The sequence below is a fragment of the Haemaphysalis longicornis genome, unplaced genomic scaffold, assembly GCF_048455015.1.
Source record: "Haemaphysalis longicornis isolate Haplotype H1 unplaced genomic scaffold, Haemaphysalis longicornis Haplotype H1 scaffold_9, whole genome shotgun sequence".
NCBI lineage: Eukaryota > Metazoa > Arthropoda > Arachnida > Ixodida > Ixodidae > Haemaphysalis > Haemaphysalis longicornis.
Genome location: NW_027526460.1, coordinates 115,556,156 through 115,573,874, shown reverse-complemented (window position 1 = coordinate 115,573,874; position 17,719 = coordinate 115,556,156). Strand labels below are relative to the sequence as shown.

Sequence of the window (17,719 nt, the reverse complement as noted above, 5' to 3'; positions counted from 1 at the left end):
AGAAGATATCTCTAATGCAAATGGTGCTGAGGCGGCGGCGGTGACCGGCAGTTCCAGCTTGCCGGCGACCAAGGCAGCCCAATCTATTAAACATTTCTGTATCTGCGTGTCTGAGCTACCACGCGCCGCTTCACATTGATCGGTCGACGGATTAACTGAAAGGGTTCTTTGCTACGTATCAACATGGTATGAATGCGGGTGTCCTTCAAGCTACATGCAAGGCAGCTGGGGATTGATACAGGGTGGTGTGAATTAGGTGCTGCCAGGTGCGACAGAGCCAAGTGTTTGTTTCAGTGAAGCGCCTTAACCGGTCTTCGGAGTGAGATAGCGTAAAATGAGCGGGAGGAAATAAGCGGCCGACTGTCCTAACTTTGAATATTCGTGTGACGGCTGTATGAACAATTACATAAACAACGAGAGGTGAGGGTGATTAAACTTTATTTCTCTGAGTCGCGGTCCTGATGTTAGGGCACCCGCCCGGTGGGAGACAACAATGAGAGAGTAACTAAAACAATGATCGCACAAATGCGCCCAAGTACCGTATTTTTGCAGTTTCAATCACCTTCCGTTTTAAGGCACCCGCCTCTACTTTCGGTAATAAAAATTGTAAAAATGTTTGCACGCGAATGTACGCTCCACTGAGCAACCATTTGCAAGGTGGATTTCAGACGCGTGGAAGCGGGCCTGATGTAGCGTTGTGACCAACACATTTATCAAGTTTTCTATTACAAAGCACTTCAACGAAACAGACGATCATTAGCTGGTGGCCAGAGAGCGGCGGCCCAAGCGGCACAACGGAGGGACTCGCATTGTAGTGAAGGTGACTCAGTATCGAGGAGACAGAGAGAGAAAGAGAGAGAGGGAGAGGGAGAGAGAGAGAGAGAGAGAGAGAGAGAGAGAGAGAGAGAGAGAGAGAAAGAGAGACAGAGACAGAGAGAGAGAGAGAGAGAGAGAGAGACTTTATTGCAGCAGGAAGACGCTAGATGAAGTGGGCGAAATGGGAGTGGAAGCCGGGGCGTTTGTGGCTTGAGACATCTTGCAAATGGAAAATTCAAACCCAAATAGGTGGGCTCCTTCAGAAGGCTGGACAGGCCGCTTGGGTGAGCAGAGCAGGCTCACGGCTCTAGACGGCTCGCGCTAGGCCGGGGTGTCTAGAGGGTAGTGCGCAATTAATGTCAGCATGGATGGTTCCAGTGTATGAGGGTCGATGCATGAGAAGGAGGCTTTGGAGGGAGGTTGAAGGTTCTGTAGCTACAATTTTGGACATTTCCAAATTAGGTTCCGGAGACTGGTGGTGTGGGGAAGGTGCAAAAGGAACATCCATGTGGCAAGGATGGGGTGCACCATTTACGGAAGGTCTCTGGAGTTCGGCGAGTATTGGCAAAACATTGATTTATGAAAATTTTCGCTCATATTGGAAGCGAGGGCAGAGCGGGCAAAAGGAAGTTTCAGTGAGAGACTTGAGGCGGTATCTTTTTTCTTTTTTGTGCCGTAGAACATGTATGGTTGGCGGAGGTAGAGGGGCTCAGTCCGGTGCCAGCGGTGGCGTAGAGTTTATACACTCCCGTGAAGCAGAGTGAGCTGCCTGGTCCCCCGGTGATTACTCCTCATCTCCAGGCGACCAGTCGACGCGAAGATGAATGCGCTAGATTTTATGATAGAGTTCTTATTAGGGATTTTGTTGGTGATGCTACTGGTGACGCGGGACTTTGTAGAATCAGAATGGCTTCTTATGTGTCAGTCACGATGCGTATGGAAGAAGAGACGGAGGAGTGAAAATCGAACATGAGGAAGTGTATGGCTTGAACGGTGGCATGGAGTTCCGCTTCCGGGATGGTATTACATGGGATATTAAGGCTTCGTCGCCTTGTTAAGGTCGTAGGATTGGGCTGCATAAGTAACGGCACCAATGGTGACATCGTGTGCTAATGTTTTGGTCGCCTTCTGGCTTCGTCCACCAAATTCGTTCGAGAGGTGATGTGTGGCATGTTGAATTGTCGTCCATTTAGCTTTGATTTGGTGCAGCCATATTTCCGGGGTATTTTTGTGTCCGATTGGGATTCCAAGCAGTCGTATGGGTTGAAAACTACAGGCAGTAGGAATACCAGACTGAAGGACAGTTGGAAGATTACATTGCGGAGAACGTTTGGGGTCAAATACGGGTAGGAATTCGGTTTTTTCGTGGCTACTTTTAGACCACGTATGACCAAGGAGCATTCGAGGCTAGTTGCTCCGGCTTGGAATTCTGTTTGCATGCCTTCGGGGCATTAAACTTCGGACGATTCAGTCTGTATGTTTACGTCCTCTGCAGATATTGTGAAGCATGCCGCAAACTCACGTTCGAGATTTCGAGCTAAGCACCTCACGGCGAGGCTAAATAGGATCGGGGAATATATGGATCCCTGTGGACGTAAGCAGAGGGTTTACAGTCTGTAGCTATTTTTCTTTTAAATGAGCGCCAAATAAACATTGTTCCTTGTGCCGGTGTCGTCCACATACGGTCACTAAAAATGGGGGTAATTTAGGCTTTCCAAATCTAAGGACCTCCCTCACTTTTCGCATGGTGATCATGCAGAAAAAGGCATTCTCAGAACCGAGCAAATAAGGTATACAGACTATCAAAATACAGGCTCACATCATGGATCGACGCTTTATTTTTTCTTTATAAACCGCGAGCAGTGTGTTAGTTAAATGCATCGTAAAATGTCTGAACACACACTCCTAAAACCAGGTTCTTGATGATGGGGAAAGCGATACATCTGTGCTGTCCATGACAGATGTAAATTCTCTCTAGGATTTTGCAGATGCATCCGTAAAAACAGAAACGAGAACAACTTAAGAATAAAAACTTCCTAAATAGCGTCACTCTATATACTTTTTGTGCATTTTCACTTGAAATACATTCGTACAAGCTTTCCCCTGAGTAGAAGCCATGAATATAAGAGTAAGCTGTATGGAATAAGTTGGCGTTCGCTATTTCGAGCAATGGCCATATCATGACAAAGAAAATAGCCCACCTGTGTCCACATGATTTCCTCTTCCCAGCTTGCCTGCATTAATGCCGCTCCAGCGTAATCTCCCCCGAAATCTGCAAAAAATGGATTCAACTATTTTGAACGAACCTTTACGAACCGAAATAATCAAGGACAAACCTCCGATTTGTACAACTGATAACACTGCTCATTCTAATGCTTCATGTCTAGCGTCCTGCTCGAATGGTTCGATAACGGGCAACTGGGCAAGTTGGTAGTGGCTCTTGAACTTCTTGAAAAAGCGCTGTGGGATGTCCACTTGTCTTGTTGTGGCCGCGTCGGCTTGCGTTGTTTCCAGGTGTTTAACAACTAAATAATTTTCCGTGCTTTTACACTGCGGAAACACCATGTTTCAGATACTAAATTGTGGGGATGGTAAGGATCTTAATTTAGATCATTACCGGTTTATAGTCAGCGACTTGGTGCTTGCTATAGTTGGGGAAAATGCTAGCTGTGAACTGCCCGTGACAGTGCTAATTATAAAATTCGACAGCTTTTCTACGGCTTCGCTACCAGCATGAAACGGCTGGGTCGGTCCGCGCTTTATCACGGTTGATAGCACAAGGAGCGCGATGAACTGAGCGAAAGCGGTCAGAAGTGCTAGGAGGTTAGAAAAGCACCTTTTAAGGATTTGCACACAAGAAAAACGAAGAGGGAGATTAGAAAACAAGGTAGATAGTTAATTTTTTCCTTGAAGCAGTTTGGTGCTCGGCGTATTCGCAGGTATCCACACACGCACCTATATGGATATCGGACAGCCAGCAGTTTAGAGCGAAAACGAAGGGATGGGAGAAGAGTGACAATTTTTATTAGTATGACGATTTGTAAAGCTTACATTTTCCTTATACTTTTCAACAAAGGTACTGAAGGACGCGAGTCCAAAGTGGGAACCGTACCTACGCCTTTTGTGAAGAGTCAACGACTCTCGAGAGAACATGACTGGTCCTAAAAAACGTTTTTCTCTGTCTTTTTTCTTTGCAATTACGTGTAGTGCGCCTTACCAACTGGTTATTTGGGCGACTATGTTTTCGCCAATTTTTGGGTTATTCATGTTTAGTACAACTGTAGACTTTCTGCTGTTGTTGTTCCCGTATCACTGTATTTTAATTATGTCTTACTGTCTTTTACTGACTTTTAAACTGTGTTTCAATGATGTTCCCGTGTCACTGTATTTGAATGATTTTCTTCAAACCAAATTGCTGTAAGAAACAACAGTATTGCTAGATCTTCGTAAAACCTTTGTAAATGCTCTGCATGCGGCCATTGTGGGGGCCTGCGGCTGCGTGCAGGTCACATCTCGCCAGCTTTATCTGCAGACCTCTAGCATCCTCTGTTTTTTCTTAATGCTAAATAAATAAAGAAACTCTATCTCGTTTTTGAGCGAGGACGATGGCGGCGCCCTGGAAGTGCGGGGTGAAAGGGACCTGCTTTAACCTCCGGGCCGTTACTAGAGGGGGTCAAGAGCAGCCGACAGACGAGAAACCCTGCCATGCAACCTTCTATCTTCCAGGTGCGTGGTATGTCGGACGTTTACGAGGTGTTTGTTGAGTTTCTACACGCAAGAGGTCAAGGAAACGGACCGGCGATTTGCTAAGCTATCGGACTATGACAAGAACTTTTTTCTACAGATAAATGGTTCCAATCGTAGACGCCCTTGTAGCGTCGCAGTTTGTTATCCCGGCTGTACAAATTTATACCAAAAACGTACTTTTGTATTCCGCACACATCATTCCTGGCGCCACAAAAGAATTTCCTGCTTTAGTAAGGCAGAACGGTGGAGAACCTCTCTCCATCTTGATTTGACGAAGGTTGTAAAGGGCTCTGGGTTCCGGGGTGACGAGAAGGACCTCTTCTCCAGGTGTGTAGAAAGCAGGATCAGTGCCTGTACGACATGGAAATAGATATTCTTATTGGCTTAGCTGCTCAGTGACGACCAAAAAGTTTCAGACGACGCATGCCTTTTGGTATTAAGCCGTACGACGCGATATTTTTACTTTGACGTCTTCGGAATGTTTTGGAACAGCGTGTTTGTATTGATCATCAATGCGTTCTAAGGGCACAAGGTAAGAAAAGTTAACCGGCTTACTACTCTTTGAAGCCGACGACCAGCCAAGCTGTGTCCGTAATGCTGGAGCCGTCTTCGTGGCTAATTCTTTTATAATTATTGTCGGGATACCTTCAAATAATATACAACAGTTAGAGCACTTTTCGGTGACCACACTCCCTCAGTGGATGGCCATGCTTCACTGTCGACCCACAAAGTGGAAGAGCCAGTTTACGAAGACCAAGCCTGCACCGATTTCCTTAAAGTTGGCCTCACCTCTAAATGCAAACGCATTGCTGGCAAGTCATTCTTCCAGGGGCTATACCAGGCGTCCTCTATCAAAATATGAAGGTTCTAGGTTTTTTTAAATTCTTTTTTCCTCTGAAACGCGAACTGGTTTTCGCGCGGCGTAGAAGCATGAGCGTGACACGGTACGAACAGGGACTGTCATAATTGTGCGAGGCCTAGAGTGTCTCCGCTGTTAAAAAGCGCAATACTTGGCGGAACGCTTGTTAATCGAAGTGGCAGTGGAAAGACAGAAGCCATCCACGCCTCTTCGGCTTAAACGGACCCCGCAACACTTTCGATAAGCGCTTTCACTCATTCCTTCGTGTCTGGAAGCACTGCGGAAGCTATAGTCATCGCCAGCATGAAGCGGCACTGCGTGATTTGCTCGTCGAAAGAGATACGCCTTCTGTTTATGCTTTGTTTTGTGGGTTTTTTTATAAGTTGTTATCGAAAGGCGTTCATTGCTGCAACTGAACAACAGGCCAACAGCCGCTATACGACCTTAGCAGAGTCCTTCAATGCTTCTCGGGTCATGAAACTCCCGGGCAACTTTTGTACGCGGACAAAGGATACCGCGAGGGGCACCACCGCAGATCGGAGGGCATCGGGCGGCCGCCGCTGCTATGTAGCCAGACCGGCAGGCAGGAACGCAGTAGCAGCATGCCCGTTCGCACCAAATTTTTTCGCCACTCACAAAACGATAAGTCCATTTGAGTGCCTCATGACACATAAAGCGAAAGCGCACTGCTGATAAGGCGGCGAGCGTCGGTTTTATCTTACTCCCTTGTCCGTTCCCTGCCAAACGCGCTCTGACCACGACCCCGGCTGCCCTCAAATCAACACCAGAGCGGCTGCGCGGCAGCGTGCGAAGCTCTCCCATAGCGTGAAGGCGATGTTTCATGACCAGAAAGGCATTGAAGGACTCTGACCTTAGTGACGTAATTCCATTCGTCGAACAAAGTCAAGACTGGAAAAGAGACCAAAATCTTTTGAGCGAGTTTACAAGTTATCTTATGGGCATAGAGCACTAATTTTTTGCTGAGGCACTTTGCGACACCCTAATCTAAGTACTGGGTGTGTTGGGGGACTTCGTTCTGCAAGCATCTGAGGTTTTAAAAAAGTTGAAGAAAGTGTTGCAGGGTCCCTTTAAGTGGGCAGCTTTCAAGCGTCCGCTACTGCGGTTTGAACGAGTTGCCGGCCTTGTAACCAAGAGAGCAAAGGACATGCCGAAAATAGAAAAAAAAAATGGAGGAGGAAAGTGTGGAGAAAGCGTGAGGTGGATCGCGGTACGCCCCGAACTCGCGAGATGCTCCCCGCCGGCGGCGCCCTACCAGATAACAGAGAGAACAAAGAGGCCAGCAAGTATGAGCCCGGAGGAAGACGGTGGATGGAAGCACTGCGGAAGTGCGAGGGGCAGGGCAGTATGTCGATGCAGCGCCACAGACGCCCAGCATGCGGTGCGTGCAGCACGTCCATCGGTGCCTTGGAGTCTTCTGCGCTGCGTGGCTCATCCGAACCACCTGACATTTTCGCGGCAGGTTCAAACGCGATTTACAACAGCATGCTCAGCTGCGGCGACGTTCTGCGAGATGACGTCAGAGCAGTGGGTGCCTCCGGGCGTTCGCTGATCATATGATCACTTCGTGAGACGCATCAGATTTGCGCCGTGACCGATAAGAGTGTAGTTGGGGCTGCGAACAAATTTTACATTATGGATTATATTAGCCGTCAGCCATTTTTAACCTTTTTTCTGAATACTAAATGACTTCAAAACCTTTTCAACAAACACATCTTCTACTTAGAATAGGATGCCACAAAGTACATCAGCAAAAAATTACTGCTTCATGTTCATAAGATAACCTGGAAACTTGCTCAAGAAAATTTTCTGTCCTGCCCGGCATTGGCGTTCTTCAAGCGCTCAAATTACATTAGTACTGCAGTGTGGCGGCTATCGGCTGGCTTCTTTCAATTGAAGCAATATAAGCATTGGATAGGAACTTAAAAACACGCTACAACAGCAAGGCAGAAACGGAAGGCGTATCTGCTGCGACGAGCAAGTCCCGCAGTCCCGCTCCGCGGTGGCGACAATTCTGGCTTTACAATGGAGGAGAAGCAGGAGGAATAACATTTATTTCGAAGGGAAATGGGAGGGGGAGAGGAAAGTGGGTGGTGGCCTTAGTCCAAGCCGCCTTCAGGCCCACCAGCAGACCTCGCTCGGGAGATCAGGTACTCCTGATCCTTGAGCTGGAAGCTGGTCAGCCTGTGCTCCCACTGCCCCAATGTAGGTGATGGAAGTGGGTTGGGATGTTTGACGCACTGCCATACAAGGTGATAAATGCTGTTTGGTGTATTGGATGTTGTGCAGTTGTAGCGAAAAACAGTTGGTGAAATATAATGTAAAATTATCATGTTGTAGTACGTGTCTGTGTTTGGATTCGGCGCCAGATTCGAGAGTCTTGTGTATTGAGTGATGGGTGCCTCCCTCTTTGGGAATGAGGCCGAGGACCCACGCCGCTACCCGCGACATTTTACACCGGGCATTCCCAAGAGAGGCCGACGACACACCTCCAATCGCCTCGGCCAGCCACTCAGTCTCAAAAAATATACACGGACATCTTTTATCATTATCGCCGGGAGCGAGGTGTTTTTTTTTTAATGAACGACATCCAGAAGTCGAAACTAAGTCGGGTGAAACTGCAGTGACATGAAAAAATCCGGAACTTTCTCCTAAACAGGGGATGCCAAGAAACTTGGTGAGATAACGCCCTGCAAACGGGTATGCAGATGGCAGCTGGTATCGACAATGAGCCACATCCTACGGTTTCACGGATCAGAATGAGCCAAATTCATTTTCCCAATGGAGATTGCTTTTGGCTTGACTGTTGAGACTGTTTCGTGGGTGTTTGGAAGTTTTTTTTTTTGCTTCTTGGACCTGGCTTATGAATTCAGACGGCAGTTAGGAGATCGGCGAAACATCTGTCCCCAGATGTGAACGGCGAAGTGAAGGGGAGAAGAAGTGAAAGAAATGAAATTGAGAGATGTGAAACAATGATTTCGTCTCGCCTCCTCCGTCTCAACGAAAAAAACTGCCGTTATAGTATGTTTTTAACCCATATGTACAATTTCAGTACTAACTCAATATGCGCCGCTTACAAGCCCTGGTAAATCCCCCCCCCCCCTCTAAGAGTATGAACCAATTCATTAAGGTGAAATAAAAGATATGAGCAGCCTTCTCGTAAAGCGTTTTGCAATATCATGGCGAAGCAACGAAGAGCTTACTTTCTTCGTGAGTGCCTTCAGGGGGCCCAAGAAAATTATCCTAACGAAGAATTCGATAAGAGCTGCTAATGGTGCCAAGACGACTCACCTGCTCTTCATGCACAGTTCTACGGTTATTGAGGCCCTGTTCCATATGTTTAATTCTTTTCCGCCAAAACTCAATCGCGCCGTTTTTGAAATTAATTTAAATAAATTTTCCTATGAATGCCGAATCAACTTGTGTGCTTCAATTATATATGAGCCAAATACAAACTTTTCACCTCAATATTTCTCAAATTCACGGCATAATTTTTAATTAATTATGACTATAAGCTAGCTGGCATGTAAAATATATAACATAATAGCTTTGACGGCGTTACATTTAGGCCCGCAGCAAACTTTCGCTTGTTTCTCAAATTCGCGTCAGGTGGATCTGTCTCATTTCTATAAAAAACGCCTCAATTCTTTCTGGCGCGAAGGTCACAGTGAAAGCGTTTATCGGAAGTGTTGGAGAGTCCCTTTAGGATGTGGGCGTGGAAAGATGCGGCCGCGGGGTTTTTGTCAGTATGAACGAGAAGGCCCACGGAACCACACAGCCTGACGGACATCCTCCGAACAGCCAAAGCCGAGGTTGGCCCGTTACTCTGCTTTCACTGTAAGTTCATGTTCGGATATATATTTGCGGGCGTACGGCGGACATTTTCCCGTACCCAATTCCAGGTAAATTTACAATGGTAATAATTAAATATAAACCGATAAAAATGTAACTCCACTTTTCAATAAAAAATATTTCTGGCCCGCAGGTTCACATGTCATTAACCAATTAATTTCAAAATATTCAGAGTATACTAAGCGCTTAACTTACATTTACAGACTATGAAAATGCGTTTGATATTGTTAAAACGACTGCAGTGATGGACGCCTTAAGGATCAAGGAATAGGAGAGACACACATATAAGGAATGCACTGGCAAGATTACCCTTCGCAACGTGATAGATTTCCGATCCGAAAGGGAGTGCAACAAGTAGATACCATCTTACAAAAATTGTTCACTGCCTGTCTGGAGAATGTATTCAGGAGGCTTGACTGGAAAAACGCAGGCTTACGGTAAAGGGGGAATAATTGAGTCATTTGAGGTTTGCAGACGACATTGTCTTGCTTAGTGAATCTGCTGAAGAACTCCAAAAAATGATGGAAGAACTACAATCAGAGAGTTTTGCTGTGGGGCTAAAGTTAAATATGAATAAAACGAAAGTAAGTATAAACAAACAAGCTGAACGCGCCTTCTTCAGCACAGGTGACGAAATACTGGAACACGTAAAACAAGTTCCTCAGTACGTAGGCCGTCGTTGGTTTTGAGAGCTTTGTGGGGCATGGATGGCCGCCATTTTCGCCGAGCATTCAGCGACCACCAAAGGGGCGTAAAGTAAAGTGCGCTGGGCATGCGTGGCGCCTGCTGTAATCACGCATCACTGGTGAGTGGGAAAGTGCTTATACATCGCGAAACAGACCTGGACGAAAGAAAACAGTAAAGGCAATAAAGCGCTTTTCACCTTTCTTTCGCGGGTGCCATAGTTTTATTGTCCCCCTTTGACTACTGTAGTTGCCATTGTGGCATATTCCAGATTCAGACGAGCCCTCGTATCTGGCTGCCTCATTCGTAGTTTTCGTTGATATCGGAGGGCTGGCGCCCATAGAAAAATCGCAGAATGAGCCTAATAACCCTATGGCGTTAAAATGGGACAAGCGAAAATGGAGGAAACTTTTGTTCTAACTTGCTTCCTTACTTGAAGTTCGCTGGTATGACAAGGCACCACTATAAAGCCAATAGGTATAGGTAAAAGCTTCTTTGGGGCGCTTTGACGCTTTACGAGGCACATTTTGTGGTAGCTCACCAGTTACGTATAGTGTGAGCTGCCCCAGCCCTGCAACGGTATTGTCTTGTTATAGAAGCCACCATGTGACCTATTCCGGGGTGGGTCACGTGGCGTTCTTTTTTTGGCACTTCAGGAAAGATGTTGTTAAGAGCTAACCTTCAGGGAATGGAAGACATACAGGCCGAAGGAACTCGTCATACTCTGTCTCGTGTTCGAGCTCCAAGAGGCTTATGTCGTGAAAAACGTTTACATGATGGTATGCTTCGTGCCGGTGAATACGCTTCACAGTGAGGTTCATTTGCGAACACTGGTCGATGAAGTACGTATCTTCTGGGCAGCTGATTTCTGGAAAAGAATAAGCAAGATGGGTCAAAATGTATACCCCTCAAAGGCCTCTTATTCTAAAATATATTGAGCCAAATTTTTTTCCCATGTTTCGTAAAACCGTGCGATTATGAAGAGAAAAATATATCTCCCTAAGTTCGGATACAGAATAAACTTTGGCGCGTTTGTGTCAGCGTAATTTCAGAATCCGCCTGGGTAATTTGTCACATGGAATGTCTTTGTATTTGTTGCGACGAAACGTTAACTATATCCTGAAAACGTAAGACTGCTGTCGATGCGGTGAGAAGAACTTCTTGCTGGGCTAGTTGGTGAATAGGTGGCATGATTTGAAGCGCAACAAAAACACACGGACGAAGAACAGTGTAGACGAGACAGGCGCCTATCTCGTCTACCCTGTTCTCCGCCAGTGAGTTTTTGTTGCGCTTCAACCTGTCTCGTTTACTCTGTTCTTCGTCAGTGTGTTTTTGTTGCGCTTCAATCTGTCTCATCTACTCTGTTCTTCGTCAGTGTGTTTTTGTTGCGCTTCAACCTGTCTCGTCTACTCTGTTCTTCGTCAGTGTGTTTTTGTTTTCAAACTGTCTCGTCTACTCTGTTCTTCGTCAGTGTGTTTTTGTTGCGTTTCAATCTGTCTCATCTACTCTGTTCTTCGTCAGTGTGTTTTTGTTGCGCTTCAACCTGTCTCGTCTACTCTGTTCTTCGTCAGTGTGTTTTTGTTGCGCTTCAACCTGTCTCGTCTATTCTGTTCTTCGTCAGTGTGTTTTTGTTGCGCTTCAACCTGTCTCGTCTACTCTGTTCTTCGTCAGTGTGTTTTTGTTGCACTTCAGCCTGTCTCGTCCACTCTGTTCTGCACCCGTGTGTTTTTGTTGCGCTTGAAATCATGTCGATGCGATATAGCGGAAATTAAGGGTTTCCAGGTTCCAGAAACTTATGGAAACCAAATGTGAAAAGAGGTATGGACGTTGAGACAAATAAAACTAATACACATTGCAGGTAATCTAGAATAATAACAAACGTCGATGCAGTAACGTTGGTTAGCAACACCAGTCAATGGCGACAGGTGCACCTGTTTTCCGTGCCCTATCGATCCGATCACACTGATCTTAATGTTACTAGCGTCCTTTGTTTCAAAAGAAGAAGAATACGCATTGTTTGAGTTATCCGTTTACCATATCATCGATTATGCCCCGGTCTGCTTGGAAAAGTGCGGATGTTTCCTTATTTAGCAGCGTTTTATTTAATGATGACGATTTTGTACCGCACACCTTCGCTCATGCATTAGAAATATACTTGCTGGTGTGTATTCTGGACATAGTTTACAATGCATCCCTGTTGAGATCCTTAGGTTGCAAGGGGAAGGAAGGTGTTCTCAATCGTAGGTTTAGGAGACGTTCGTTATAATTTCCGTGGAAGGAAGTCTCGTAGTTGCGGTCGCAGAGAGAGTGGTATGCAAGTTCGCAAGCTGGTTGAGGAGAGTATATGCTTCTGTTGTGAAACTTAACACAACAAAAAATGCAGGGGTAAGCGTTGACAATTACACCTCTATGCGTATCGCTTAGTGACATGGCTTGGCTTAACGTTAGTAAGCCTTAAAGTTTATCCTGATGTCTGGCCGCGCCCAGGGCATAAAGGAGGCACACTATTTAGTGAAAAGGTTTTAGAAAATGTTACTTCTGATTATAGCTTGAATTTGTCCTAGTCGGTTGCATGAGATATTAGTGATAACAACGCAGGGACGGTACACAATAAAAAGAACTTACAGGCGCTGACTAACAACCGTGTGTGGTTTATTGCAGTCTGCAACATATACACAAACAAGAATGACGTCACAACCCTAAGATAATAAAAAATCCCGCTCCATCTCCACTAACGTGAATCCTGGGGCAAGGCGAAGCATGCAGTGCAGCGTGTATTCTTGGGGAATTGGCTGTTTTGCGCAGGGAGTCGAAACCGTTCGGGATTAGGGCTATACAGCTTCGCTATAGGACTCATGTCTTTGAAGTACGAAGAGTTCTAGCGTGAGGCATTGGGAAACGAGTGTCTCGGTGTTTTGTTACCTGGACTACATGATACTACGACGACATGAGACACCGACAGCTCAAGCCCCTAAGAGACATCTCACTTAAAATGAAACGGAAGAAACCTAAAGCAATAAAATAGAAAACGATGTTCACGACAATACAGGCAAGGCCGTTCCAATATTACAATCACAGACATACGCAAGCAATGCATTCAATTTCCTTCTGGAGCGGCGCAACGGAACTGAGGGCTTAATAACACAACTTTAACCACTCTTCGCCATCATGTAGGGCTCAAAAATCTCATGTGCGCACTGGCAAAGGTAACGTTCGAGTACGTCCGTGCTTTTAAAACGTGGCGGTGTGCATTCACAGGCTTTGCAGTGGAAAACAATGTGGCTGCTAGTGGCAACCCGTATGCCAGTGCTATCGTAGGCGTTGATTAGAGCATCTCTCTGTATGTCCAATGTACACGGCACCACATCTAAGGGGGATTTCTTAGATACCGTTTCACTACAGAGAACGAAGTGAGTGGCCTGTTTTTTTTTCGCATGCAGCCCTTGTGAGTGTCAACGCAGTCGCAGCAATGCATACTCTCCCAATCCCAGTAGGTGCAGAAAACTCAGTCGGTATTCCCGCCTTCTTCCCGATCTTCTTCAGTCCGTTAGACAGTTTGTGCATGTAGGGAATGATGTTCAGGCACCAGCGCATAGTCTCCGGCACATTCGACATGACTTTCGGCCTCACCGCTTTTAAAACACTCTCGGCGACAGTCAAAAGTAAAGTACGCGGATGCCTTGCGTTAAAACGCCCATACGCTTGTGCCTGCCGACTCTTGGACATCACAGGGTGATGCGGATGGAGCACTGAATTCTTCGGAGCCGCTTGCGCTACGCCTCGCTTGACGAGCTTCGTGTGGGTAGACGAGCAAGGCAAAAAAATATGAAGGAAGCTCACAGTAATTGGTAAGATTTGAAGGTAGCGAAGCTGCACGCAACAGTAGCGTTTTCCCTCTGTTTCGCCTCGCGGCGTTGTTTAAGTCTCGGAGCTGTATGAGGTACAACAGCCAGATGTTCGTCTACCTCTATCGCGCACGGTTCTGCGCTGCACGTTGCCTCGTGGCCTTCCTTCGTGTCACGCGCTTATCGCCGCTGGAGCGACCTCCTCGCCTTTCTCCGCCACGTTCCCCGCACAGGTCCCGCCCACGTCTGCTTTACCTCCTTGCTATCTCTTCCCTGTCGTCTATCTCTCCCCGTTATCGGGCGGCTGCTCCGTGTCGGGCGCTTACGAAGGGGGTGTGATTTGACCTCTAGCGCTCAAGGGCAAAACTGGTCACCCCGCGAAGACTGCCGGAGGTCGCGCATTATATCTTGGGCTACAAAACCCTTCTGGCTTCTGGGTGCGTAATTGCCGCGTAAAAGACGGTAAAAAACTCAGGCTCAAATCCAGGAATCGCGTGGTTGCACAGTCCGGAACTTGTGTGTTGGGTACGAAGACGTTCAGAACGGAATAGAAGAAGAAGAAGAAGAAAACTTTATTTTTGCAAGGATCCCCTAGTCCGGAGCTCCCGGGATAGCCGACAGGGCCTTCTCTGCGCGTTCAATGAGTGGACAACAAAAGGCTCCCCAGCACAAGTCGAAGAAGCACTTCAACAATCGGCCGAAGAGGTCGAGCGCTACGCCAGTAGCGGTGGCCTCGCCTGTTCTGCTGAAAAATCAGAGCTTCTCGTTGTAACTAAGCACAATAGCAAGCAACAACAAGTCCAACTGAAGGTGATACTGCAAGGCAGAGTCATACCCCAGCGTTCACACATCAAAGTACTCGGATTGACACTACAAAGCAACGGAAATGCCAACCATACGGTCCGGAAACTCTTAGATCAGGGAAATCAGGTGATACACATGCTCCGAAGAATTACGAACAGGCACCGGGGTCTTCGGGAAGCTGATGTCCTTCGCCTTAACGCAGCTCTCATCACTTCCAGGATACTTTATCATTTGCCATACCAAAATCTCAACAAATCTGAACTCGAAAGCATAGAGGTGCTTTCAAGAAAGGCCCATAAGATCGCACTCGGGGTGCCCACGTATACCTCAACAAAGGCACTGGAAGACACCAGCACAACAAATTCTTTGGAGGAACTGCTTAACGCGCACAAAATCAATCAGCTACAACGACTGCGAAGCACGGCACAGGGCATAAGCATCCTTCACAACCTAGGATACGACACCAGCCAATATGAGGGAAGCACGTACGGACAACTGGAGCCTTACATACGGGGGAAAATCTGCACTGCTCCTCTACCCCGCAATATGCATCCGGAGAGGAACAGGGAAAGACGAACCCTTCGTGTTAAGGCCATCCTGAAGCAGATCAACAAGACCGAGCCACAACCCGAACTCTACTACACTGACGCCAGCCTCCTAGATGGGACGGGTGTCACCGTCGTCGTAGACGGAAGTCATACCCTCATCACAGCAGCCACAGAACTTGACCTCAATGCAACCGTCGATGTGGAGACTAGGGCAATCGCGCGTGCTATAGAGCACTCTTGTCGTTCTGTGCCAGACACCGGTACAGTGTACATCTACACCGACTCTCAATCTGCATGCCGGCAACTTATCTGCAACCGAATGCACAGAAATACCGCTCACATACTGAACAAGGTACTCGCTTCAAGTCAAAAGTGCTACAAGGTAATCTGGGTACCTGGGCACGAAGGCATGCCAGGAAATGAGAGCGCACACGCACTTGCCCGAGCGTTAAACCACCGGGCGCCTGAGCATGCACTTCCACATTCAAGTGAACGTAGGGCGCAACCAGGACCTCAACAACCAGTTGACACCAGGGATCTGCTACGGACAGCCCGTCAAAACAGGCAAAAGTACCCAACACCACACAAAACCCTCACTCGTCGGGAATCCGCTGTACTAAGGCAAATTCAGACAAACACGCTACCTACTGTACACCTAACACACCGATTTCAACGATTACCGGGTACCCCCAAGTGTCCTAACTGCGGGGACTACCCTAGCATCTATCACACTCTCTGGACATGCACACAGAACCCTAACCTTTCCCCCATACCCAATCCTACCCCCACTTCATGGGAAAGAAGGCTGGCCGACTCTAGCGCGGAAGTGCAAAGAACGGAATAGAAGACATCGGAAATTTCCTGCACTTGCATTGAAACGTCCCATCATTCGTAAAGCTACGATGTAGTCGTCCACGAAACGAAACTTCCCTAAGATGCTCTTTGCCTTAAAGGCCACCTGAAGTTGTCGGTCAAACGTTGCGAAAAGGAGGTCACTTAGGACCGGCGCAACAAATGGCCCGACGATTATCTCTTATTCACCTCTTCTCAACTGCTTCTTTGCAACGAAGCAGCGATTCGGCGACTTCCCGAGGGGAACCCGACGCTGCCGCGAATCGGGTCGGTATGTAGCCGAAACGTGGTCGCTGTTCTTTCCCTCAGCGCGGAGAACGTGACGAGCACTTTTTGTTTTATTTGAGCGCACGAGGCACTTGCTTGGAGGTCAGAGGGGCGCTACCGGGCTTATTATATGGGGTAATAAGCTTCACCTAGCAGCAATATATGCCAAGCTGCGGTTAACTGTTTGATGTCAGTGTGGGAAATAAATGTGGAATGGGTGGCTGACACGAGCAGAGCCAGGGGGCGTTGGCACGGAACGAAGATTGACCGCGCTCGCGTGCCCGCCCAGAGTGTGTTCCATGTCCACCGCAAGAACGGGTGCTGGGTTGTGCTTCCCTCTTGAATCCTTCATAATCAGATCTACTGTCGGAAAATGTCCCAGAAAATTGTAGTCGGTGCACGCGTGTGGATATATTAAGTTGTTGCCCTCATTGGCCACGGGTAGGCTTAGCATTCAACCTGACAACTTGCAAAACAACTTCACACTCCTTCTATATAAAGCTGTGGTTACAGAGTGTTGGCCGCGAGGGGCACCACTTCAGAGGTTGGCGCTGCGATTGCTTTGACGTCACTTCTAAGAATGCCGTCGTTCCTACCTTCCTGCGTAGGTGGCTTCCTGCGCGTGACATTGCATTTATGGCGGGCTTGTTGAGTGCATTTTTAATGCGTGGCATGCTCTGCCGAGTACCCACCAGCCTGGACCGTGTAACACCCTGCATTTCCACAAAATTACAGATGTCGCGATAGTTCCACCTGAAATCGTTATAATAGCTTAAATGGAGATAATTAGGCGATAAAAATTCAGAAAAAAAATGAAATAATTACGGAAAATTTCGAACCGTGTAACACCGTGCATTTTCACAATGATGCAGATTTAGCGAAACTTCCAATCGTAATCGTTGTAATAACGTAAATGGAGATAATTGGTCGGACAAAATTTTGGAAAACTAAAAAAAATCAGAACATTATAAAAAAAATCACGGAAATGCGAACCGTCAAACGTGCTGCATTTCCACAATAATGCAGATGGCGCGAAAGTTCCACCTATAATTGTTATAATAACAAAATGGAGATAATTTGTGGAACAAAATGTTTAAAAGCGAAAAATAAGAAAATACGTAACAATTTCGAAAAATTTCGAACCGTGTAACGCCGTGCATTTCCAGAATAATAAAATTTCTGAAAAGTTCTGTATGTAATCGTTCTAATAACGTAGATGAACGCAATTGGTCGGACCAAATTTTGATAAAAAAACAGAAATATTAAAGAAATTACGGAAAATGCAGAAGGTATAACACATGCCACATCCACACTAAACCTGATTTCGTGAAATTACCTCCTGTAATAATTAAAATAGCGTAAATGGAGATAGTTGGTCAAGCAAAATTTTGAAAAACTAAATAAATATATGAAATAAGCACAAAAAA

The 17,719-nt window shown here is 46.7% G+C and overlaps 1 protein-coding gene across 2 annotated transcripts in view; it reads right to left on the bottom strand.

Annotated features, from left to right (window-relative positions):
* LOC144151590 (uncharacterized) overlaps positions 1 to 17,719 on the bottom strand; it is a 351,916-nt gene that overhangs the window by 1,315 nt on the left and 332,882 nt on the right. For both annotated transcript variants that reach the window (XM_077682697.1, XM_077682698.1), the window contains 3 exons: positions 10,656 to 10,844; positions 4,741 to 4,914; positions 3,018 to 3,088 (listed from right to left, as the gene is read on the bottom strand). In XM_077682697.1, the coding sequence (XP_077538823.1) occupies positions 3,018 to 3,088; positions 4,741 to 4,914; positions 10,656 to 10,844 (434 nt within the window). The remainder of the gene's footprint in view (positions 1 to 3,017; positions 3,089 to 4,740; positions 4,915 to 10,655; positions 10,845 to 17,719) is intronic.